The sequence below is a fragment of the Acanthochromis polyacanthus genome, chromosome 17 (genome assembly GCF_021347895.1).
Source record: "Acanthochromis polyacanthus isolate Apoly-LR-REF ecotype Palm Island chromosome 17, KAUST_Apoly_ChrSc, whole genome shotgun sequence".
In the NCBI taxonomy this organism is placed as follows: Eukaryota; Metazoa; Chordata; class Actinopteri; family Pomacentridae; genus Acanthochromis; species Acanthochromis polyacanthus.
Window position 1 is genome coordinate 15,610,349 of NC_067129.1, and position 27,230 is coordinate 15,637,578.

Genomic DNA, 27,230 nt, shown 5'->3' on the forward strand with positions numbered 1-27,230 from the left:
TAAGCAATACTGAAGTGAATAAAGCAATTGAACTTTAATGTCTTTAAATAGATAAATGATTAAACAGGATGAAGTTCAGGCAGAAGAATACACTGAGCTCAGTAGTTGCATTCCGTAGTGTACCGCAGTGTGCAGTCCAGACTGTGTTTTAAAGCAGATACTACAGTATAATAAAAAAAAACTACAAAAGTACTGAAATCCAAAGACTGAAAATCACCTGTAAACCTAAAAGACAGCTGTTTAGATGTTTACTCTGGTGGGGTTGTTCGGTAAAACCCTGTGTGCTGCATTTAGCCCAGGCTGCAGACATTGCAGACTATTGATCTCGATGGGCGTAAATAGAGCTGTGGTAGCTCTAAATGAGAAGCCGTAAAAAAAAAAAAAGCCAAAGGAATAACATCAACTTAGTGGAGTTTATTCCAAATCAAGCACAACTGCTTTAGTAGAACAGCAGCTTTCATTACTGCAACAGATTAGCTGCAGGTTTGTTGACATTATTAACTTTTAAGGCCTGAGATTACCTGGCTATCAACGTGTGAAGTGATGGAGATGACTGCACGCTGCTCTGATGAAACTGCTCCACTTTGTTCAGGATCCCCATTCCTGTCATGCGACTCTGATGCCGAGGGAGAGAGTAACCCCTTTGCAATGCTGATGGTGTAGTAATTGGATGGACTGTGTTAAACCACAAACATGCTGGTTCTCTGCAAGCTCAAAGATTTGTCTGCACTGATCCTTTGCTTGTTAATATTTTGCTGTCTGCGTGAGATACAGACAGTTTAAAGGACAAAAAGCCAACTGTATGACATTTAATAATGATGCAAACTTCAGGCATCTTATCATATTTAGTATTCTGTGAGTCAGAGTCCTTCTAGCTAGCGCAGTGCTTTCTTTAGACTATCAAATGGAGCCTTGATACACAATAGTGTGTGCGTAATGTGCACTCAGATATACATTGTTAATATGCTGATAAGTGTTTTCTGTCATGACTGAAATTAAATGCTAAAAGACCAAAAATTTCCTCACCGTCACTGCTTGTACTTCTGGAAACAAAACTGATCATTTCACGTCTGGTTTCACTCCATTAGCCGCCAAAGTTAAACAAGAGGCCTGAAATCCCGGAGTGGTTTTCGATTCATGTCTCTCTTTTAATGCTCAGGTGACAAAGGTCATGCAGTCTTGTTTCATTCAGCTTAGACTGATCTCTCAGGTCAGATCCTCTCTTTCTTTTTCAGGTTAAGAAAAGGTCATTCATGCATTCATCACCTCCAGACGCAATCACTGCAAAACACTTTACTCTGGTATCACTAAGAGAAACATTCACAGTCTTCAGTTAATCCAAAAATGCTGCTGCTCGACTTTTAACTTGTTCCAGTAGAAGTGACCACGTTGCTCCGATTCTTTCTGGACTTCAGTTAGTTTAACGATTGATTTTAAGGCTTGTTTTTAAAGCCTTATACAGCCAAGAGCCAACTTACATTTGTGATCTCTAAGCCTGATTGCTGTTTGAGATCTTCATACAGGAACCTTCTAACTGTTCCTGAATCTTATCACTAGAAGTGATCCAGTCTTCATGCCCTGAAGCTATTGAATGGAGAGAAACTCAGTCAGTCAGTGTCTTCTTGTACAACACTGCTTAAAAAACAGTCCTCAGGTCTTCTGTTTATTTTTAATTCTTTGCATTGTTGTAGGTAGTTCCAGGCATTAGGTAGTTTGTGTTTTATTTTAATGTCTACCTTTTGTAGCACTGTGAAACTTTGTTTAACAAAGGTGCTAAATAATTAAAGTTATTATTGATTTTAGTGTCTTGGACAAAAAAACTCTTCAGACATCTATTTTATGTGACTGATGTATGAGACAGGCTTTCATCAAATGGTTCTCAAAACGAGAAGCTGTAAGATGAGAAATCTTAAACAGGGAGTGGCTGCAGGTCTGAATGAACTTCATCCACATTTCTCACGTTACAGGGAAAGCTTGAATACCAAACATCATTTTACTGAGTGACAATTTTCGATATTGTGCTGAGTGTTAGCAAACCAAAACTCTATGTAGTAGCAATCATCAATGTACCTCCAAATGTTTCACATTTAATGTTTAGCTTATTATAAAATTAATGCTTAAATCTGCCAAGAGTTAAACTATAATCCCAAGAAATACAGATCCAGGAATGATTAATAAACTACTGTTTTCTGCATCTTCCATTCAAATTTTTCATGAAGCCAAACTGCATTTTTTCCCATTTAGATTGTAGCGGCTGCTATTTTGCAGATTCCAAGCAGATTTACACGGACTCTTCCACTGAATCTCTCTGTATTAAGAAAAAGATGCCTTCTTGTTGTCTTGCAATTCTTTTCTTTTAAGCAGTAAAATAGTTTGAATCATCTGTTGACTTAACGGTGAGTCCAGAAATTATTCCGTCCATCTTGTGTGAAATTTGGATTCATTTGCAGCTCCAGTATTTCATATTTTTAACACAACTCGCTGCATGAAGTATTACTATGAGATTCTTTTTCATGTCTTTTAGAAGATGCTGCAATTGATTAACCGCCTCAATAAATTTCCAACAACATTGTCAGTGGTGAAAGCCTGTAAGACGAAAACAGCAGGTGGTCTAGTAATTATTTCCAAAGCTGTATAAACAGCCCTAAAAATCTTGCAGGTTGCATTTGTGGGTGAATCTTTTGCTAAATGGGGGAAAATACAGCTACTTTGTGCAGAAGTCTGTTTGAAAACGACATTAGTGGGATAATTCACCCTCATCCTCAGTAATGAATTAAAAACATCGATGATTTGGGAAATTTAGAGAAGATTTTTCACACAAGATTTCATCAGAAGGAACCCACATTTTGACCACCTCCCACAAATCTGGTTGTTGCTTCTGGACCTCCTGCCTCAACTACTCATGTTGCCAAGACGGAAAAAAAAGAGTGTGAATCCGAATGACTAGCAGAAGTAAGTCAATTAGGATTCTAATATATAGCATTAGTTAGGCCACTTGGCAGCCAGTGATTAAACAGCGATAAATCAGAGCATTAGCGACCACGGTTACAGTTTCTGTACTCAGACACCTGCAAGCGACAGACTGGGCTTATGCTGCTAGTGTGCAGGACTGCTGCTGCTGTTGCTTTAGTGGCTCCTACACACATGAACACAACAGACTGGACGGACAGACAGACAGACAGACAGACACAGACAGACAGCATCCTTACATGGCCTCCACACACACACACACAGTGAACATAACATGCATGCATACAAGTCAGCAATATCTCCTGTTGGTCCACACTGAGTGCATGCTGCTGCTCTGCCTTTGCACCACACACACACACGCGCGCGCGCAGGCACGCACACGCACACACACACACATACACACACACCAACTCTGCAGTGACGTGAGGAGGAAGACGGGAGGCTGCTCTTATTATAATTCAACGTCAGACCAAGTTTGATAAACGCCCCCCCTTCACTCCCTCTCTCCCTTCCTCCCCACCATCTCTCACTCCCTCCCTCCTTCTCTCTTTCACTCTCTCTGGCCCATTTCAATGGTCTTTATCCACCAAAAGGAGCTCCGCTTTCCCTCTCCTCCTCCTCCTCCTCCTCTTGCCTCCTCCACCACCATCTTTGAGATAAAACACTGGCTTTAGGTTTCCAGCAGCAGCAGTAGAGGGCTGGCGCTGCAGTTGCGCTGGCACAAATTCAACGTGGGTGCACACAGTGAGTGAGAAAGAAAGAGAGAGAGAGAGATAGAGGGAGGGAGAGAGAGAGACCCGCCGCATCTTGTGGATTTCTTTGCGTCCAAGCCCGTGTACATGGTTCTCCCTGCCGCTCCTCTGTCACATCCGCGCCAGGAGTTGATCGCACTTCTCGGAGAAAAATGTGGCATCGCGCATTAGCGACGGTCCTTGTTTTGGCGAATTTTCTGGACGACTCGCTGGCTGGCTTTCCAAACCAAATCAACATTGGTAAGTTCAATGGGATAGCCAGCGTCTTTGTTCAGTCTAAATAGGACACGTCTCAGTCAGGTCGGACTATTTTGCGTAATTCTTTGCCAACTTCGCTCCCTCATAAAAGCTTGAATGTTGTAGGCTTTTGCGCGGCTCTGTGGGCGGTTGTGGTGAAAAACAGAGTTGATCCAAATTGTCAAAACGCGACTTTCAGTATCTGCAGTGCCTTGTTGAGTGGGATGCTTACACATTTTGGGCTCGCTCTCTCAAAGTATGCAGCTGTCATTTGATGCGTAATTGTGTGTCATTGCAGTCACGCTCTAAGTAAGTGATACCTCTATCATGGGAAGTGGAGATGGAATATGTGCAGTGTTGTGCATGCTGGGAATGGACTAATTAGAGCGCTGTTGTATGTGACATTTTCTTTCCTGTAGGTGGACTGTTCATGCGCTCCACGGTGCAGGAGCACAGCGCCTTCAGGTTTGCTGTCCAGCTGTACAACACCAACCAGAATGTGACAGAGAAACCCTTCCACCTCAATTATAATGTTGACAACCTGGAGTCCTCCAACAGTTTCTCTGTCACCCATGCCTGTGAGTACTTCCACACCATACATCCTGTTTTATTTCCTCTGCAGAAGAGCAACAAGAAACCTCAGATTTATTTGTCAAATTGTACCCAAAAGTGCTGCAAAAGTGCTGCGAGTTCTGGGCTGGTGTTCAAGTCAGTCCAAACACACACACATCGAGGCACACAGAATGTAAAATCAGTTTGGCTTTAATTGTCTCATTGGCAGACCAATTCAAAAATTACACAGATGTTTACGAGCTGAAATTGTAGTTTGAGTGAAATGGATGCTCTTAAAAATACAAAACAACGCAGCCACCTGCCAAGTCTCTGGCCTAATGCTCAGACTCCTCGGTAGTGGCATCCAGAATTCACCAGCTGGATGGTAGAGCTTGATGGCCTCTAATTGGCCAAACACAGTGATTTTGTAAACAGCGTAATTCAGTAATTCCGGAGAAGCTGACGAGCAGCACTTTGATAACGGGGCTTGAAATGTCCGGTTGTTATATCAGCTAAAGGCTTTACAATAGGGACGGTGTGAAAATGATCGAAATGGGGTGATATTAATAATTTATCAAAGAATACAAACGCATCCAAACAGAGCAACAGTAATGGGAGTCGCTATTGCCAGAAATTGAGGAAAACAAACCCAAAATGATAAGCCGCATTTATTGAGTATCCCAGCTGTCCTTTGTATTTGAATGAGGAGCTGTCACTGGCACTTTGTGTCACACATTTAGCATTTTTTTGGCACATTTATCAAGATGCAGATTAAAGAAAAGAAAGCGTTGCTGTTATCAAATGAAAAATAATATGCGCTTTCTATTTTCTTTTTATTTTGAAGCACACTTTTGTCATCAAAAATGCAATATGCATAAGCACATTCCTTTTCTGACCTGCTGTCCAGCTCTATTATTGTCTGTACAGCCACTTAGGTGTAAATTGAAAGTTGTATTGATGTGGGTTATGCTTGATATGTCGCTCAAACTGTTGCATTTGATCTCCCTTTCTCCTAAATGCCACTTTGAAGGGCTGTCATAGTAACCTATATGTCCACCTCAGTGTGTGTGCAGTATGAGTTTCAGTCCTTTTTGATAAAGCTTTGAAATATCACATTAGGCCCTACTGGCGGCAGATTCTTACAGCTACACCTCTGATGGATACATAGTCTACTGTATCAACTGTATCCTGCTGTGATTCATGTAGTCATCCCCACAAACATGATGGACTTGATAGGACGTGCCGTGGAGAGTGAAATAGCTTCATAATTGGTCTACCAATCCCTCAGCTGCCATGGAGGGCACCAAGTTGTGCCTGGAGAATTAATTTGTTATCTTTCTTCCTACCAACTGCACTTCACACTTCACACTTGAGGATCAGCTGCAGTTCTCAAAACTCTGTCAGCTGCTGCAGAGATGGTGGTGTAACCTAATGAAGTGAGAATGAGGCTAAAAAAAGAAGAATTTGAACACCACTGCACAACTGTGTCTCAGCTTTCCTTAAAAGAATGCTGTTGAGGTCATGCAGCTGTTGGTGAGCGCAGCAGAACTCGCCAACTTCTAGCTTGCTCGCGGCTTTTGGGCAGAAGTTGCAGGTCCACACGCATTCACACGCTCACACCTTGACGCTACCCAGTTGGACTACAACCTTGCACTGTCGGCTGTTGGATAATTACAATGAAACAGCTGTGGGGTCAGTGCTCAGCTCAAGGGCACTTCAGCAGTAAATGCCGAGGAAGTAGCTGAAAATTACATGCTTGGCTTGTCCAGATCAGGGCTACCGCACTAACTACAGAGTTTGTCCACAGCCAGAACTGACTAAACCTGCATCCATTGTTTTTGAAAGAAGCTCAAGGGTTTTCTGTAAAGGATAAGAGGTAAAACACAATAATCAGGAGGATTAATTTCAGCGAGATAAGCTGATGCAAGCTAAGCTCGGTGCTCTCCAGCTGAAAGAGACCAGTGAGCAGCTCATTATGCAGACCAGCCAGGCCATTTTCTGATAAAGGGATGGCTTCAAAATGCACCAAACTACACAATTCTTATTATAGTAGTCTTCATTGCATAATGCCCTGCTCGCCTGGCAGGTGGTGATGTAGCAAATGAATGTGATGATGAGGATTTGACACATTTCTATTCTGGCAAGAACTACAGATTAGTCATCGCTGTGCTTTCCCACAGCTCACATCATCAATTTTGATAATATTAGCAAGTGTTAGGATGACTGAGATTTTAAATCTGCTTATTGCTTGTGATCTTTGGGATTTTCTGCCTAACTCCCTCTTTAGTATGAAACCAACAATAGGGAGAATAAAAAAAGGATGGGAGTAATTACTTTTTGCTCAGAGCTCATTTGTTGTGTTAGTTGTATAGATTGTGACTGGAATAAAGCAGGACAACGATGCTGTCCTCCAGCTGGGTCGGTATATAATGACTGTTACAAATCCCTGATGGCAAATGACTGTGTTATTGGCAGTGAGGATCAATAGGTGGAAGGCCATAGTCCAGCAGTTGCGTATGTGTGTGGCTCCAGTTTGTTCTCCAGTATGGAAAAATCAATCCCCACCAAGCTTTCATTTTCTCTGTCTCAGTCCCTCTCTACTAATATATGGCAGATTCTCCAACTTCCTCCGGTGAAAGACGCTGAATCTTCACTTTTGACACTTTGCTTTGCAGAAAATGAAAGTGAACAAACAAACCAGCAAACAACCCAAGATACATTTGCAGCAGATAATTCCTAGCTGTTGCGACTTGATTGAATTGATTCCGACAAAGAGAACTTCACTGTGCCGTTGTGTTTATTATCTCACCAATTTGTGGCTGGAGTGAAGCTGCAGGATGTATTGATGTGACACCTTGCCGCGGGCCAGGACTGATTGTGTGCATAAATGCAGAAATGGGAAGGTTGTATCCATTAAGACTGAGGTCAGGGCGGGGAGAGACAGCAGAGGCAGAGCTGGTAATCAGGGACGAGTTGAACCAAGTGCATGTGGGATTATAGTTTGTGGATGTAGCAACAGGCAAGCCTTTACTTAACGTATAATTACTTAAAGCTTGTTTAGCCTTTCTCTAATTTGGAATAATTCACGTGAAATGCACGTAAATGATTTGGGATTTCTGATCGATTGTGCATCCATGTGTACTATTCCTCCCTGAAATCCTTGAAAGCCCAGCCTGTAGATTTTTTCGAGTGCACTTTGAAGAAAACTTTGATTTGAAAAAATGTCAATATTACACAGAGCTGCTCATTAAAGTGTTTCTTATAGCTGCTTATCCTCCCTCTGCTATGACTCAACTGGTGTGATGCTGCTCAGACAGAGGCTAATGTTAGAGCACTTCAGTGTGTAGGCAACGGACAGTCCCACTAATGCAGCACAGACCAGTTCATGCAGCCAGATCTCCTCCTCCTCCTCCTCCTCCTTCTGCTCTTCTTCTTCTTTTTCTTCTGCATTGTTAACACTGTGGTGAATACTTTTACTCATCAGCAGTGCCGTATTTGGACTTTTTTTTTCATTTTTGCAATGTTTATATGCACGTTTGGCTTGTGAAAAACTATGCATGCAACTTTAATGATATGAGATAACGGTGCATATGTGATCAAAGCTGTAAAATTAGTGGCCAATAGTAATTAGTAATAGTAATTAGTTATTACTATTATTTGTTTGCATTGTTATTTTCATAGTAAAAATGGTAGCAGTGGATAGAGAAGTGGTGGCACACATTCAACTTTTAATGTGAGTGTTTGTTTTTTTTTTTTTGTGCAAATGAGCTGTATCAAAAAGTGAAAGGATCACCTTCTCTTGGTGTGAAAGTCATTGTTCATAGTTGCCTGTGTGTACTGAATGTTTGCAATAGTATGAGGTGTTCAGTATATTATTTAAAGGAGCAGTTCACAATTTTGGGAAATGTGCTTTTTCAACTTCTTGTGTTGACTTGGGGTTGAGTTGCTGCCCAAAGCGAAGGGGTTTTAGTATCCCGGGATCTTGTTCACAAGTGATGGTAAAATGGAGCGTGAGATGGACAGGCGGACTGGTGCAGCGTCAGCAGTAATGCCGGTGTTGTAACGGACCGTCGCGGTGAAGAGGGAGCTGAGTCAGAAGACACAGCAGTCTATCTCAATCTACGTTCCAACTCTCACCTGTGGTCATGAGCTCTGGGTAGTGACCGAAAGATGAAAATACAAGCAGCCTCATGTTATGCGTCCACTGGATTCGTCACTTGAACGCTTCTCATTCATTGTCTACGTAAGCAGCTGTAGAATGCATACTGGTAGTGTCACAATGTGTTTTGACAGACAGGCCGTCAGGTTGCCTGCTCCTCTTCTCCATAAAGTCAAGGCTGCTTTATGGAAATGAGCAGGACTCATTGCATCTTCAAATTTTAGAAAAACTTTTCTCGTTACCCTTATCGATCTGAAATGAAGACAGATTCGGCAGCTGTTTGGTTTTCACACGATTTTTAGAAAGACATTTTGGTGAACTGTTTTTGTTGAGGAAAAGAGAAAGCTGTTGTTTACCGTGTTGGTCCATTTTAAAATCCAGGAGCAGGCAGCCTCGGAGTAAAGTGTTCATCCAATCAGGTGCAGCCGGTGTTTGTGTAGCTGTAGGAGGGTGAAGCCTGTGTAGTGATTCCTGTTAAAGAGCACCTGCCAGTTGTCTGTCATGACACTGCTGAGTCTCATACGCCCAGCAACTGTGACCCCTCATGTCTGTGGTAGACCCAAAAATTGCTGGAGAAATTACATATCTCATCTGACCCGGGAATGCCTCAGCATCTCCTCAGGAGGAACTGGAAAATGTTCCTAGGGAGAAGCACATCTGGAATGACCTGCCACTGTGACTAGTAAATATGATGCTACAGTGTAGCTTAGCACGAAGACGGGAAATATATATTTCTTCTTTGTTAATCATTACAAAAACCTAAACATATTGTGGTTTTACATTCTGACTAGGGACATTCCCTCTCTACAGCATCTTCACAGCTTGCCTGGCTAACAGTAGAAACCAGTGGTGTAGTCCAGGGTATACGGCGGTATGCGGCGTATACCCACTTATTTTTCAGTTAGCATTGCGTATACCCACTTCTAATGCTCCCTGGTGCGCATCATTCAGTAATATCTGTGTGCCAGGTAGCCCTCTTTTGCTTAAGGATGATAAAGCCATGAACAACCCTCCTCTGCCTGTAATTGGCTGGTACATGCTACCTTCACTGATTCGATTGGTTAACTTTAGGGATGAGCCAATCAGAGGCAGAGTAGGGCGGGTCATACAGAGGAAAATTTTGCTAACACCTCTGTGGCACTCCAGTTGATTGACAGGTCTGCTTGAAAGATGCGCGGAAATGCGAGAAAGTCAGAATAAACACCTTTCAAGTGAGTGACACGTATCGAGCGAACCTACTTTCATGAACGATATAATTCTCAGGTAAGTTTTAAGGTGGTTTCCAAATGAATCATTGTTTTAAAATACTGGCAACATGACTGCACATTTCAAGGAGAGGATATTTTGTCGCCAGTGGTTAAAGCTGCAGTCAATTCCAGCCATTTTCAGTACAAAAAAATCGCTAATATTCTATTTGTAAATAAAAATATGACGAGAAATACAGGGAATATTGGACGCGCATCGTGAGGTGCATTTCCTCGAAAATGACCTATTCGTGGATCATATACCGTCTTCAAGACATGTTTTGGACAAAATAGTTTACTGGCTTGTGTCGTTTGGATGTCCAAGGTTGGATTATGGCCGTTTTTTGTGGAATATTTTCATCTGTGTGTAATAATGAACCCGGAAATGTGAGTCGCACTGTGTACGTTGAAGCCGTGTACAGAGAACGGATGGATGGATATTCGTTGTTTGTCGGACAAATGTGTTTATATTACCCGCTGTGGTAATCACATCTGAAAGTGGTTTATACCGGCGGATTCATGAGAATCTAAGCTTTCCATCGGCGTATAGTGTTTGTATAACCGCGTTTGCAGTTTCAGACATTTAGCAAATTGCTTATGCAGATCTCAAAGTGTACCGCGGGCGGGACACTGAAGCGCAACGGGTTAAACTGAGTGTCGGGCCGAGCCTGACTAACGTTTAGAAAGGCTAACGTTATTCTAACGTAAGTCTGAAGCTAGCTAGATTGGGATAATGTGGGAAAACCTCTAGGCTGGTAGTTGATTTTAAAGTAAGTAAAAACACAAGAATGGGGACAGGTAGTTTAAGATTCGACCTAAAATAATATTGAGGTTTTATTCATGATGAAATATGAACAAGGATGTACTGTCAACTTCATATTTGAAGTATTTTATTTAAATAAATGTTCAAAAGTAACTGAAACACCATGTTTGCCTCATGATGAATATATGTTACATTAATCCAGTTTGCTTGTGTGACCAGTAATAACTACAAACTGCTCCTAATCAAGTCATGATAATTTTATAATAGTGGGCAAGTAGAAATGACTGAATAAATTGAATAGAGTAGTCTTCTGTGTCACTGTTTCTAAAACAGGGCGTTTTTCTGGACTAATTAAAAAAAAGGTGAAAATTAAGAGTATACCCACTTCTCCAGGGACCACTACACCACTGGTAGAAACATATTAAATAGTGAGCTTTAGAAGTACTGTCTGGTACCATGGAGTGATGGGGTGGAGCTAGCTGTTTCCCTCCACTACCAGCCTTTCTGTTAAGCTGCACTGAATACCTACTGGCAGTAGTTTCATATTAATTGCATGAACAATAAAGTTTGTCTCATCAAAAAGTTTATCCTCTCGGCGAGAAAGCAAATAAGTATATCTCCCAATATGTGGAACAATTCCTTTAATACAGAATACAGCTGTAAGGTTACTGGAAGAAAACAAATTGCTCATCAGAGGATTTTTTTATTAGTTGGATCATTAGAGCATTTGAACATACTGTAATATCTAAAAGTAAATGTCAATTTGGCAGTGCTTTACATAATTTTTTTGTTGCATTTGCTATAGCAAAACAAACGCTCTGGAATGTAACCAAACAATGAATAACAACTTTGGATTCATCTTAACTCTGAGACCTCATTTAAACCAGCAAGTCATGAATGATGCATGAGCATCAGGCATAAGGTTGTCAAATTGTTTGGCCTGAGGGAAAATGTTCTTCATAATAGTTTCTATCTTAATCCACACTCTGGCTGGAATAATAAATGCGTGTACAAAGAATAAATGATTATTGGAACCACTTCTTAACATCGCAGTGAGGTCATCAGAGGGCTAAACAGTCCACTCCTGGCTTCAAAGCTACATTGTGAAAGTCTTAATTCAATTATGAAAGCTTCCTCGGCATGAGAAACATATTCTCTACCTCTTCTTCGATACTTGGCCGATCACATGTTTGCATTAGAAAACTTTTAAAGGGATTCTCTGGATTTAGGAGCCCTTGAACAGAAAGAGACACTTACCCAAAAGCGTGTCCTTTTATCACGATGCACTGATAAAAATATCTGAGTCGCTGCTACTGCAGCCAGAGTCCTGTCAGTTTGGATGACCTGCACCGAACTGACAAGTACTCATCCTCAGATTTGTCATGGCATTTTCATTGGGAAGCATCGTAAATACGTAAGAGCTTTACAATATAATTTTATCTAACCAGAGTCACACAATGCTGTTTCTGAGCAATGCTTTCACTCGTGAATAGATTATTTGACCCTGGATTTAATAAGAGCTTTTAGGGTCCATTGCTGTGGGGTAAGATATGACCCATGAGCCATCATGCAGCATAAATGCTTTGGGTTTCTTTTAACAAGGGAGTACTGATGCTAAATAAATGGTCTTAACGGCAATCAAAGCATTTAAATACCTGTTGACTGAAGACATAACTGTCAGTCAAGTGCAAAAACCTGCATGTATTTTGCTAAGCAAGCTCAGAGCGATGGCAAGAAGGAATCTTATTCCTTGTTTTCTTCACACTGAGCCGCTCAACCATGGCTGGTCATAATGCTGTGAAATGGCAGAATAGTACTGAATAGCTTCGGGGGCAAGCCACTGGAGATGTGCAGTTAGTCTTTCATCCTGTGCATCAGAATGTGCTTACATGTCAGCGCTGTAACAGAGCGACGGTGATCACTACTGACAAGCTACAGTGATGCTGCAGCAGTTTGTTGCAGTCTTACACAACGTCCTTCAGCGTGGCTGCCTCTGAAATCTCTGCTGCTGTTCACTAGATGTTACCTGGGATTATTCAAGGACTACAAGCTGTGAATACACAGAATAATGTAAAAGAAAACCAAAGATGCCACCAGGGCAGTGAATAATTTAGAGGAGCTGCTTTCATAAATTTGGAAAAGTTGTATCAGAGTTCATTCTTGAATGTACAACAGCAAAATCACATCACTGCTACGTTTTCTTTTTTTTAAATAAGAAATTGTTCATGCCTCATTAGTTTATTATTCATATTTGACACTTTCTTCAGGCTATCTGTTCATAGAAAGACATAATGTTTTACAGTTCTAAGACCCAGATGGCTTGAGCTGATAAATTGTAAAAAGAGTTGTTGAATTATTACTTTTAATCCATACAGTACATTTATTGTATGGATTTAAATAACACTCCCTGTTGACCACACATTTTTTGATATGCAGCATTGAAACCTGTTTAATCTGAGCGTGTTGCATCACTCCATCTCTTGTATTAGTGGTCCTTGGATGATGCTGTAGCAGTGCATGCAAAGAATGTGTAGGTGGAGGGTTAACAGCGCTTTCACCATGATACAGTGAAATATTCGCGTATTCTTTCATATAATACATATTTCATATAATAAAAGTAGCCACAGGCCACATCTGTGTATCGCTGCTGTATGTTTCTTTCTGTCATGTCGTTTTAGAATGTGGGCTGAAAGCAGTTGTATTTCTCGGATTAGGACTAATCCAGCGAGTATTGCCCCACTCTTTGTGTATAATAAGTATCTGCAGGGGGTAACCCACTGGAAGAAAAAGTGCGCTTTTACAAAGCTGCAATCTGTAGAGAAGAGGGAATTCCAGCCAGCATACAACAACACTGCCGGAGGAGAAACACCTACTCAGCCGTCAGTCCGTACATGCCCTCTGCTTTCTATGTGGTTGGTCAACTGAGACAAATTGCGCAACAATGCAAACTGTAATGTGGATAAAAATGGGAAACACTTAAATGTCATAACACAGAAATCATTTAACTGTGTGCACTCTGCCTTCTGTCAGATTTTCCACTAAAACAAACATTTGCTGTTATGGTCAAATTGAACCAGCAGGTCCACACAGGTCTTTCATTGCAGCTTTTTAAACTCAGAACAGATGAGATGCTGTAAAATTGTTTTTAAAAAGCTCACACACTTGAATTATTGCATACAGCAGTTTAACATCACAAATTTGAAGTACTGTGTGTGTAAGAATGTGTACGAACTGAGCTGCTGTAGCCAAATTGAAATTTACATTTTATTTTGATTGACACTAAGAAGACAGAAAGTCTAGACAAGATAATGGCTCTGTGATGCTGTGCTTAGGCACAACAGCTATTAAAATAAACATGCGGAGGGTAAACAGGTTAAATATTGTACATATCTGACAACCTTTGGGACTGAAAAGTGAAACCAAATTGCCAAAAACTGCCGTTCCTCAAATAGACACTTGAGGTTGGCACCAAAATTGAGTCAGTACCAATAGACCCTCATGTTAAATGTTCAACTTTACCGCAGAAAAACGTGTTCTTACAGCCTGGTAGACAAAATATTTTCAGTCTCTATGGTTTTTTTCTCCATTCATGATAACTGTATTGAGGGTAAACATTTACTTGACTCACCTGTGTAAATGGTAGTCAGACATCACATTAGGAGTTTTTGAGGGTGTGGCTGCTTTGACAAGTGGGAGGCCAGTCCATGTCTCAAAGATGTTTGTGTGAAACACCTTAGCTTCACTCACACTTCATCTCTTTGGCCACATTTGGATTAGGAGTCAGACAGTGTTAGTTACGGCTGAATCTCCCCATTCAGTTTCAAAACCGTTCCTTGGGGAAACCTGTGGGTGATGTTATGAAGGTTTGCTGTCCATGATTTTCTATGATCATCACCTTAGTTTAGCTTTTTGTATGGTAACATTGGCTAAATAGCACTCAACACTAAGGTTAAACTAGTCTAATAGAAATGCCATTAGTTTAGTAGGTATTTGCTCATTAAGTGCAGGAGAAATTATACATAAAAAGGTCAGTTATTACAGTTCATCCTGAGGAGGACTTGAATGGCTTTTGCAGATTTCTTGGCATTTTGGCTCAACACAGAAGTAAAGTCACAGGTAGAACTGATAACACTGATGAAGACTCAGTGCTGTGAAGTGTCCCAAAAAATCATGACAGTTTGAACAGCGAACCAACATGTACAATAGCAGGACGTCGTCTCAGTGAAATGTTGCCACCTGTTCTTTTCTTGCAGTGGAAAAGGTCGACTCATCCACTGAGATATTTCATTCAAACCCACAAAGATTAATCTCGTGATGTCACTTGAGGAAAAGTGAGGGGATCGCCAAAGTCATTAGGACATTCTTGTTCCTTTGGGGAGCATCCATCTATCAGCTATACCCACTTTCTCCTATAGAGGGTCACAGGGGACTGGAGCCTTTCCCGGCTGACATTTGGCGAGCAGCAGAGTACACTATGGACAGGTCTACACTCCATAACATAAAGGGACAAGATAAGCATGCACACTCGCACCTATGTAGAATCATCAATCACACAGCCATTCATGTCTCTGGACAGTGAGGGGAAGCTGGAGCACATAGAGAAAACCCATGCAGGCACAGGGAGAACGTGCAAACTCCACACAAGCTTCCGAGCAAGTTCAAACCCAGAACCTTCTTGCTGTGATGCAAAATTACTCACCACTGTTGCACTGTGCCACCCACCTCTGGGGACCACGGATGCCAAAATTAATATGTTTTTCTTGAAATCCAAAAAGTACTAAGACATTTCAGTTTGACCAAATTATTGCACATCACGTTATACATTATGTGGAACTAATCAGAGCTACATATTGTATTCTACAACACGGCAGACTGTCTGTTAGGCTACTATGGCTACATCCACACTAATATGTTTTTCTTTTAATATGAAGTTTCAACAGTAAAAACAATCATCATGCAGATGGAAATTTTAGCTCCTTTTCAGAAACAATGTCGGTGCATGCCTACACATCTGCAAATGCATAAACACATGAAAATGTATATACACTGAGCATGTGGGTGCTGGTGTAAACATGAAGCAAGGTGTTGGTTGCTTGGTTGTAGAAAAGAACAACAGGCAAAAGTAAGAGTACAGACTTCCTTAACTGCACAACAGCTGCTAGAATAGTCAACAAGGTCAGCAGTGCCTTTAAGTTGTTATCTACCCTATACTGAATTCACCGCTGGTGTCTTTGTTTTCTTCCAGAATTTTCAAACTAAAATGGGGCATTTCCTAAAGTTTTATTATCCCCTGCCTCCACGAAGTGGAAAAGGGGGATATAGGTTTGGCCTCCGTCCGTCCGTCCGTCCGTCCGTCCGTGCTTCCCTCCCTCCGTCCGTCCGTGCTTCCCTTCGTCCGTCCGTCCGTCTGTCTGTCCGAGATGAAGGGGACAGCTTTTCTCGGAAGCTATTACAGCTAGGATTACGAAATTTGGTGTGTACCTTCACACCATGGACACCTTGATCAAGTTCGAAAATGAGACCTGTGCAATAATATTTAACAGAGTTATGGCCCTTGATCACTATTTTGGATATAGACTCATAGACATCACATGTGGCGGGGGATATTGATGATCATGTCGTCTTGTTGTTCCTAAATCTGTGGAGTACTGGGAACAGTATGCGTAAATATAGCAGAAGTTCTACATTTCAAAATAAAAATGTATTAGTGTGGATGTAGCCTTTGTTGTCTTAAGGGGTTGTTGCTATTACAATTTCTTGCTTTTGTACGGATTAAGCTGATGTGACACTAACCTCCCATTATTTAGATGGAATAGCACCCTGTCTTCAAAGTGAAACATTGGATGCTGAATTTTCCCATCTGATGTGTCCTACACTGTGACTATTATGTTGTAGCTTTGCTCAAAAAGGCTTGAAGGACTGAGATGTCCTAATGGAAAGGAACAAAATCTTTTGATTTGCAGCATTCTGAAAGGTCAGACAGTGTAATGGCTTCTTGAGGAAGTTACAGGAGGATTTAAGGATGTCACCAGAAGTCTAATCAAATGCCGTCTTGTTTTATGTTTTGAAAGGAGACAGTCATGGATAGAGCAGGGAGCTGTGCAGCTATGCAGGACTGGTCTATAGTTCCGTCAAAGACTTGTGGTTTCACTTAGAGTTTAGGCCTTAAGTGATGCTAAATATTTTAGACTTGTCTTTATATATGATGTGTCCAAAACTACCTTATTCTTGCCACCAGTTCTGAAGAAATCTGGACTGCAGACTTTTCAGCCTTTCCATGTCTTTCAAGTGACACCTTTCATATAGAGTTATTTTTCTTTTGTTGTTTTGTGCTTGTGAACAATGGTGCATTAAAATGTCACACTTTGGCGAATATTTGGTAAAAAGCATAAAATCTAACTTACACTGTTGGAAATTATTTAGGATTTTAATCCTAACACATTGCAATAACTGCTGCTGCATAACAGGGTTGCAGATTACTATGAGGAATCTGCAGAAAAATGTATTATTCATGTGTATAAATACCACAAAGAAAGTTATTGTACTCTTTTATTTGGTCTCTGTTGACTCGTGCATTCTGGGAGAAACTGATGGTCTCCATGACTATAAAAGCAAAAACAGAATTACTGAAGGTTAAAACTGGTTCTTGGGGAACTTTTTGAACTCTGATGGTAACATTAATACAACTGTTGTTGATCCTGACAATGTGTCGAAATACCTCACTCGTTTGTCAGATACAGACTGAGAAAAATACTCCAACAAAATCCCTTTACACCAGGTCCAGTGGACACATCTCACAGCTGCTGGCAGAATGCAAAGGAAACATGTTACCTGGAATAACACAAAGGGATGTTGGCTGTTTGCTCTTCAGCTTAGTGTCCAGCTTGTCCTGAATTCACTGAGTGTCTGTCAGTCAGCACATTTCCGAGATTTGTTGGCGTCCTCTGTCCGGCTCGTTTTATGTTCTCCTTTAAAATATAAGTGGAAAGAGATCTTGATAGCTTTTAGTTTAGTTCCAATTCCTCACAGCACTTATTATGTTTCCTCCCTGTTTGTGACTCAACATTTTCTCTCCTTTTGAGGTAACCTGCAGCTGTACTGTAATATAACATTTACAAAATACTATCAGTGTTGTTGCTTTGACAAGAATAAGTCATAGCCCAGTGAAGCGACTTAAGTTTGAGCTTACGTGAGGGGAAATGGATCCCACCTGCTTTATAGTGGTTTGTAGTTCTTCTCACAGTTTTACTTCATGAAGAGGTTACAGCACATAACTCTTCCTGTAAATTTAAGAGTTGATAGACAGGATGTTTAAAATAGAAATGTTGTAAAAATGAGTGTGTGTTTAGACTTATGATTTAAAGACCTACTTGCAGAATTTGACATGATGAGATTTGAAGTAAAGATTGTATAGACACACATGTAGACAGCATAATGTATTGCATTCAATAGAGACTCAATAGCTACAACAGCAGTTTTAATGCACTGAAGTACTAATTTGTAGCTGACATGGGTTGACTTCTCTTATTGTAGGCTTGAGAGCTTCTGATTCACCCTCTGTCTTTTAAAGTATCTGATCGACACAGAACACAGTGAAATAGAGAAGTCATCAGTGTCTCCATTTTTAGCCATGATAGTGGCGTGGTAATGCCGGCCAGTTGGTTGATCGACCACTTTGGTCCAGACGGAGCAGTCTGAACAGCGATTCAGTAGATTGCTGTGAAATTGTGTACAGCTTTCTGTGGTGCCTGTGATGGAAATCTTGTGAGCCAAATTTCAGGAGAGCCAGAAGCATTTAATAAAGCTAGATATCAAGAAGAATATGGATGATCAGTGCAAGTTAAGTGTGTTATACCACCCAGTCCTAAAGCTTTTCTTCCTTGCAGGGTGTATTTGTACACAAACAAGACTTCTACCTGTCCAAATAAAGATATGCTAACACCTATCTGTAGATGCATGAAGATAGTATTGGATACCAAGTCCTGAACATTAAATCATGTTCCAAGTCTCATTGTATATTTCATGCAATACTTTCCCAAGGTCACGTTCTCTAAGTTATAACACAGAGCTCCTGTATTACAGCTCGGTCGATTATATCTTTATGGCCTTGGTTGCTTATGGCAACTTATGGCTATTAAGGCCAGGGTCAGCTCGACTCCATTAAGTATAGCTGAAAAAACACATATTGCACATCTACTGGAGTGGCCCCAAATTTTCTGCAGAAATTCATGGATCCAATATGATGAATTCCAATAACCTTGGTAATCCTCTGACTTTTCCTCTAGGGCTATTGTAGCCGTTTTAGGTGAACGGCTGCACAGCTATTGGATGGACTGTCATAAAATATGTCCTTTTATTCACACTGTCTGCTTCATCAGTGCACATTCTTCAACTTTTCTTGATGTTAACTAATGATGGTGAATACATGCAGTGACTCCAGTTTTAGTTTGTGCTGCTGCATGTTGTGTTGTGTCCTCTGCCTTCGTCACTTGCTAAATGTGTGACCCCGGCACAAGGCAGGACAGGTATCCCCACGTGGGTGAGACCAAATTTGTCTTCCTCTCCCTCTGGAAAACAAACTGAAGCCCTGCTGCTCTCCTCTCTTCCAGTACTGCTGCAGGCGCAGCTCTTAGACAGCGGAAAAATAACTTCCCACCAGGCAGCAGTACATACATAAACAGGTTATTTGTTATCGTCACAAAAAAGCAAAACTGTTGCCCTCGCTTTTCCAAAAGCAGCATCCAATCCTCTCAAACCTCACAGCTCATACAGCGACTGTCCAAGAAAGTTCACCTCCTCATCTCAGTGTGAGTCCTCCTCCGTCCGATTCTGCTTTCTCGCTTTCTGATTTGCATAAAGTTCGATTTCTTCTCTGCGTCTGGTGTTTGCTTTTTCAGGCGAGAGCTGCAGTTCACCTCTATTTCTGCTCGGCTATAGAGCTTAAAGAAGTCAGTTTGTAGGCTCAGCTCTGCTGTGCACACTCAGGTTCATCCCTCTATCAGCGAGTTTTATGACAGACTCAGTCTCCCCTGCTGTCTGCAGCAGAGACCCTCAAAGCTACAAAGCCCAGAGAAGACATATGACAGCGCTGGTGCTGCTGGAGCTGCTGGAGCTGCTGCATCTACCTGTTAAGTTTGACGAGGTGGTGAGAGTTGAAGAGAAGTAGAGGGACAGAGGGTGAGGGAGAAGAGGAGAGAGCGAGCTACTGACAACAATGGCAGGCAGATGTGGGTGTTTGTTAGGTGATGAATAAGATGGAAGAATGAAGAGAGGTGAATTTTTCCAGTTGGATATTAATCATGCATAGAAAGCCTGCGTTAGTATTCTAAACAGAAATGCACTGGGCAGAAAAACAGCTCCACTTCTCTGCAATGAAGTAAATGATCCCTATCATTTCTGACCATGATCAGAGGAATTTACTGTAGTTGGCTACTGCTTACTGCTTCGTGAGCCCAAATATATGATTTCATTAGTCCTTTAGGAGAACAGGCTGTCGGTTTAACCTTGACAAACAAAAGATATTGCTGCTATTTTGTGAATAGAATTGGATGATGTCGCACAAGCTAAGAGGAGTTAATTTTATGTCAGCCTTCTTTTTTCTGCGGGTAACATGGGCTGAATATTGTGAGAAAAAATGTGACTGTAATTTGAGGAGGATCTCTTTGCTGATAAATAATGTTGTCCTGAAAAGAGCAACTGTGAAACATGCTGAATCCAAAAGGAAATGATTTGCGCTGACATTTTTCCACTTGTTAAGTGGGAGTTTTACTTAACTGCTGATGAGTCCTTGAGGTGATTTTTAACAATTTTCCTTCTCATTTCATTTTCCTATTAAACAATGGTGCAGAAGAAGATTTTTGATTATAGCATCAGGCCTTTCATTTCTGTAGATGTCTGTGTTTGTTTTGTATTTAAAAGAATTTTACTCTGGTCTTTAAAGACACATATCTGATGTGTGTGCTGAGTTCAGCCGAAGGCTGCGGAAATGAAGGGAAGGAGAGATGATAAAAACACAGAGATAAAGATGACAGAAACCGAGTCACCAAGTATGTGTGGGTGACTGAAAGGTTGTCTTAATGGAAAAGTCAAGTTGAACAGAGGCAAATGTTGAAAAACATACAGCACTGAACTCCAACAGACCACATTAGGAAATCACAGAACTGTGAAATCATTTTCCTGTGATTGCAGTCATAAATGTTCAAAATGTGTGCATCTTTTTTGTTTTGAACACGGTATATCGAAAGTAACATACAGTTTCTCACTACTAGTGTAAAATTCCCTCAAATATGTTCCTCAAAAGTTAGCAAGATAATGTTTTAGATGAGTGTTTTGAACATTCTAATCACATGTTCTATTGCTAGCTCACAGTTTTTCTTTTTTCCCTTTGCTTGTACATTGCTGCAGCTCCCTGTGCTTCACTAATCTATTGACAGGATCAGACAATCTGGGGACAGGAAGCTGTATCGTGTCACCCACATACCCCAATTATATGTGTCTTTGTGCATGATGAGACAAACCAAACAGTGACCTCATAAATAAACTGCTCCATGTCCCTACTAGAGGTCAAAACCTCTTACCGATAAGCAAAGTATGAATTAATGCAGTGTGAAGCATGAATTCTGATGAATGGATAAGGCCACCAGCTGCTTTTCTGCAATACATTATCTTCAATTTAGAAAAAAATAACAATTTAATTGGATGATATTTGACTGTTTTCATTCAGAAGTCGATGCTGGACTTGCACGGTCAAAGTTTCGACCCTCCCTTTGTTACCTCCACTTCCCCACTGAACTGACATCAGACCGTTTGTTCGTGCCCACATAAAGCCATCTGTCACATATCCTTTGTTGCTAAGGTTGTTGCTAAGGTTGTCCAGTGGGTTGCTGGCATTGTCCACTCTCACATTTCGGATCAGAGTTGGACTTCAGCGTGTTCGGATGTATTTAAGCAGTTGACATTTTGAGTAATGAAAGAGTAAAATAAGTGTGAAGCTTCCCAGTAAGAACAGAGAGGATTCATTGGAAGGAAGTTTAAAGAGATACACAGAGACTGAAATAAGGGGCTGCATGAAGTTGAAAGGAAATAAGGCGCTTTTTGAACTATAAAGCATGCACAGATATGCAAGTAGAGGAATAAAAAAAGATACAGACCTACAAATGTGCCTTTGTCCCCTAGAACTATTTAGTTTTCAAGGAAATGCAAATTACTGAGGACATATTAATTTAACCCTATAAAGCCCCAGAAGATGCCTGTATCATTTCCTATAGTTTTCCCACACACTCGGTCAACAACTATGGACATATTTGGCTTTGCAAGATTCACAAAGTCCTCATCTTTGCACGAACATGATCAATGTTCTTTTAATTTCTTGATTGTTTTGCACAGGAGCAGCCTGAATGCTCACTGTCCAAAGTCACAATGATCACTTTAAGTCAGATCTTGCAGCATTTGAACAGCAAAAGTCACAGAATTACAAATGGTAGATTAATTATTCATCCTGTAATGTGTATATTTTTTGTTTTTAATTGGACAAAAATTGTCACAATTAAACAGCAGTCACTGAAAGAACAATGACACTGGTGTTTACAAATTTACCTATCGGGTTTCAATTTTACGGTGAAAATACTATGGTATTATTTATTTTTTATGTAAATTTACTTGTGTAACTTTGAATATTAAGGTTGAGACCTTAGAATATAATACTTAATAACCTCACTAATTGAAATGTTAAGGCTCAGAACCGACACATAGTTTAAGTAATAACTGACTATTTAAACTCTTATTTCATACACTAATTAAAATGTTACTAGAAATTCATAAGTTTTTTCTACTGCTGGTTCTAATAAACAGACATCTCATTAAATCCAATCACTAAGGCACTCATTGGACATTTATTGGTGATACTGAGCAGTATTGTGATTTATATGCAGCAGAGGGTCAGAATTACGAGAGCATCGCTTCAGTTAATTCCTAAAACATGAGGGCAGGGGTCATGTCCTCAATTCAGCCCTGTTTGGTGTCATTAAAGCCATTTATTGCATACAAATAAAATAAAATACTGTAGTTAACACCTTGTAAGACCAAATGTCTTTTGGGTGTTTATGGCTGCGGCTCATTTCCATGGGCCCACAGATGGCAGCAGACAGGGCTTGTTATAAATCTTTTATACTGCAGCACAGCCCAGCGCTTCAACATTTGCATGCTCGTGTTTCAGGGTATTTGTCCATTAAGATATGTGGCCAATAGACTAACTTCTCCATTATTTCTAGTTGATTGCCCAAGCGGTTGCATTTACAGGAAGGAGAAGTGAAGGGCACCGGGCAGCAGACCATGGCCATGGGGAGCAGACATTCCACATGGCTCCCATTTATTCAGAGAGCTGCTGCTTCACTTTGCAAGATTAATGCCATCATGAATTCTACTCCCACCTCAACCTTACATGAAAGTTTGGACTCCCACGCTGGTTATTAGCGGACTCAGCAGCTTTAGCTCGCAGTATGTTACTAAATTTGACCTTAAACTTGTTCCAAAGGCCACTTTGCTGTGTTTATTGACATCTTTCCTGAATTAGGGTGGAGCTTATCATAAATCTTTTGCTTCTGTCCGTGACCTGAACCTGCTCTCTGTTCTGCCCCCAGTCTGCTCCCAGTTCTCCCGAGGAGTTTACGCCATCTTCGGCTTCTACGACAGGAAGTCCATGAACACGCTGACCTCCTTCTGCGGGGCGCTGCACACCTCCTTCATTACGCCCAGCTTCCCCATCGATGCTGACGTGCAGTTTGTCATCCAGATGAGGCCCGGCCTGCGAGGAGCTGTTCTCAGTCTGCTGGACCATTACAAGTGGGAGAAGTTCGTCTACCTTTACGACACTGACAGAGGTGAGAGCGGCCATCTGGGGAAAACACACTCACGCTATGCAAACGTCACACGCCACTGTTCAGGAGTGACAGATGAGAAGCAGCAGCAGCAGCAGATCATCTCATTGCTGGAGGAAAGTGTAAAAAAAGAAAAAAAGTAATTGGCATTCGAAGCCCTGCTCATGCAGATGTGTTATTAAACCGTGTATACGATCGGTCTTTAATATGTAAATCCCTTATCCCCAAGCCTCATTCTAAGTAGTCTGATACATTTTAATCTATGTCAGTAATGATCCTAAATTACTTCACTATGTGGCTGAATCCTGCTTACGGAGGCCCTCAATAGTCCCCAGCTTCGGAGAAATGAGTCATTCACAGGTGCTGCTTATCCGCTGCAGTAGTGCGACTGCAGCCGCCTGAGTCTCTAATCCTCGTCACTTTCTGATTATCTTTTAGTTCTAATTGGATTATATAAAAGACAGCGCACAATATCCTCCAACTTCTGCATGTGTTTTGTGGCCTCCCGCTCCCCTCATGTGGGCCAACTATTTACAGACTTGGGTCCTCCGAGGGTCAGCATCTGGAGGAGTGAAGAAACAGCCAACAGTTTATCTTTTATAAACTGAACCACAAGCCGGTCACAGACTAGCAGCGAACATACACCGTGTGATGTTGTGCCAGACATGTTTAAATGGTCATGCATTAGAGATGCTTTTTTCTGGCTGCACTTGCTGCTCCTAAATGTGCCAAACTGTTCAGACCTGCGCATTCCAAGTATTTTTAAACTGACATAGAGCATTTTCTAGGACAAGTGTACTCCTTTTTCACTTCCCCCTGCCTCACTTTATACATCTCCAGTTCAGCTGCCTAATCTGCTGCTCACTAATGACTCTGTTCTCATACAGCCATTTTGTGCATTTTTAAAATATTCAAAAACACTTACATACAGCGCCCTCCATAATTATTGGCACCCCTGGTTAAGATGTGTTCTTTGACTTCTAATAAGTTCATTTTTTTTCTAAATAATATAGGACCACAATGAAAAAAAGAGGAAAATCCAGCCTTTAATTCAAGTGCATTTATTCAGTAGGGAAAAAAAATCACACATTAAGAAATAATTCTTTTACATCAAATCATGTGTGCCACAATTATTAGCACCCTGATGTTAATACTTTGGACAACCCCCTTTTGCCAACAAAACAGCACCTAATATTTTCCTATAATACATTTTTCTACAATTTTCAGTGTGAGAGTATGCTTCTGCAATAAAAATGTAATTTATTTTAAGGCTTTCAACACATCTTAACCAGGGGTGTCAATAATTATGGAGGGCGCTGTATGTGTCTGTCTGACCTTTCTGAACAGCAGCACCTCCACAGTTGTGATGTATATGTTCAGCGTCATGTTTGGCCTCACAAGGAAGCGGTTACTGCTCTAACATCAGGGGGAAACCTGGGTTTTATTGATCTGGCTACCGTGTCTCCGCGGCAGATAGCAGAAGCTGATAATTGGTTGTCTGGCGTAGCGCAGACAAAATGATTAACGAGTTTATTGCCTGTCCTCGGTGAACTCCACCTCCTCAGAAGTGTCTCCTGATGTGGCCCTTAGAGCTCAGCTTGACTTCGCTGGCCTTGTTCACTTGCTGCGCCGAGGCTGATGGGCCACCATCTGTATTGCCGTGCCCATTTCCTCAGTGTGACACAGTGTAAACACTGTAGTTTAGGATGGATTCCCACATGCTGCACAGCTTGTGTTTGCTGAGAGGCTAGTTAGCCGTCCCACTTTGGCTGGAAGTCCCATCCCGCTCCTTCAAGGCTCTGGAGGTCTGTCGCCGCCACTCATCCAAATGTCAGTTTAATCTTCATTATAGGAAGAGGGCTCTATTTAGGGCCTGAGAGGGACTAGCAGGGGGCTCTCGAGTGATGTGAGTGACTGTTGATAGTTTGTGAGGCGATGTGACAGTAAAATGCTGCGGAGGCATTTTTACAGTGATATGTGTAATGTGTGTCCCTGAACAAGACAGAGCCTTTTATCAGAACAAAAGCAAAGACATCTTAAAGTCAGTGTCATATCGGAAAAATCATTAAAATGAGACTGAATCCTCTCCAGAGCTCTGGGAAGTGGACTATGGTCTCCCCTTCATCACACCGCATGAGAGAGATTTTTTATATTGTAGCTTGAAGGCATAACTACTCATCAAAACTGAATCTGTATGATGGGATTTTGACTGTAATGGAAAATAAAATGCCCACAGAGTTATCACTTAATGTAGCCATGCATGAAGTTCACATTTAATTTCGGAATTTAAAATGGTGTCGACATCAAATAGGTTCAGCTTCGCTTTCATGTTGGAGATGTCTTCCTCTGACAGCGTTGCGCTGATCTGAACTATTTAAGCTAACTGACATATTCACGATAAATATGAAACAATGAGCGGAGTTTGCTCCTCACTGCTACTTCTGACAGGAGTCTCTCACTGTTTCATGCAGCCCACGTCGCATCTGGAGAATCGATTGCTTGATAAACAAAAGCGAAACTGAGGAAGCCACGGAAGCAAAACAAAGAAGAAAAAACACATTTTACACTTCAGCACACATGGGTCATTAAATACATGTTTAGCTGCTGCAGTGCACCATCACCTATTTATCCGAGATGTACCGGCTATGGAATGTCCTCATTAAATAGACTAATGGCTGCTGGCAGAAAAGACCTCTTGAACTGAAGAACATCTGGGCATTACCAGCTGGCAGATGAGGAAAGGTCCTCACTAGGTTTTTTCATGTTCAGCTAATTGCATATACCGCTCAAATATTTTAGAAAGAGGCTACCAAGGTGGCTTTTTAGCACAATGATCTCTGTCAAAGCTATGGCATTTTACAAAATTGTCCTAATTAATCTGTCATATCACTCTGTCTCTCTGTGATCAACGAAAAAATTGTATTTCAAAGAATCTTTTGTGCGTGAAATGTGTTTTGTAGTTTTAATACCTGCTTCCATTCAAGAAGAAATCACTGAGTCACTGTCTAAATTCCTTTAGCTGCAGTTTTCTAGTGACCTTCACATAAAATCAAACATTTCCGCAGGATATTAGGATCACAAAAGATAAACTTAAGCAAAGCACAGCATGTTCTCCATTTGATATTCACATAGAAGGCTGTGTTGAATTACAGGTTGCACCGTCGTGTTCGTCCTCTCCACAGTGACCTCAAGGTATCCTGACAAAAGCAGCAACGGAGAGTTATTAATCAATTTCCTAACGCTGCTCAGTGCCGGTTAAGTGGTTGTAGAAGCATTCAGATTCTTTACCAGCAACCCCGGCATCATCATCCACCATCCACCCTCTCCTTCCAATCACACATCAAGCATGTCACCAAAACGTCTTTCTTTCACCTCCGCAACATTGCAGGTCTCCGCCCCTCACTCTCCCTCACCGCTGCTGAAATACTTATTCATGCTTTCATTACCTCCAGACTTGACTACTGCAATAGCCTTCTCTTTGGTCTTCCCTCCACTCAACTGCAAAAATTACAATATATCCAGAATTCTGCTGCTCGCCTTCTTACTCACACCCGCTCCAGGGAGCACATCACCCCCATCCTCAAACAGCTTCACTGGCTCCCGGTTCAATACCTTATCCATTTCAAACTCCTCCTCCTCACGTACAAGTCCCTCCATAGCCTGGCCCCTTCTTACCTC

At 41.2% G+C, this 27,230-nt stretch overlaps 1 protein-coding gene across 6 annotated transcripts in view; it reads left to right on the plus strand.

The window, feature by feature from the left end:
* Positions 1 to 3,470: 3,470 nt before the first annotated feature.
* gria3a (glutamate receptor, ionotropic, AMPA 3a) overlaps positions 3,471 to 27,230 on the plus strand; it is a 93,171-nt gene continuing 69,411 nt past the window's right edge. For 3 of the 6 annotated variants that reach the window (XR_007937158.1, XM_022188332.2, XM_051937715.1), the window contains exons 1-3: positions 3,471 to 3,962; positions 4,379 to 4,537; positions 23,316 to 23,555. Coding sequence is in view for 5 of the 6 variants with exons in the window: in XM_022188332.2 (XP_022044024.1) it covers positions 3,875 to 3,962; positions 4,379 to 4,537; positions 23,316 to 23,555 (487 nt within the window). In the remaining variant the exon portion in view is untranslated. Of the gene's footprint in view, positions 3,963 to 4,158; positions 4,269 to 4,378; positions 4,538 to 23,315; positions 23,556 to 27,230 lie in introns of those variants that run through there. The other 3 variants (XM_022188326.2, XM_051937712.1, XM_051937714.1) reach the window with 3 other exon arrangements.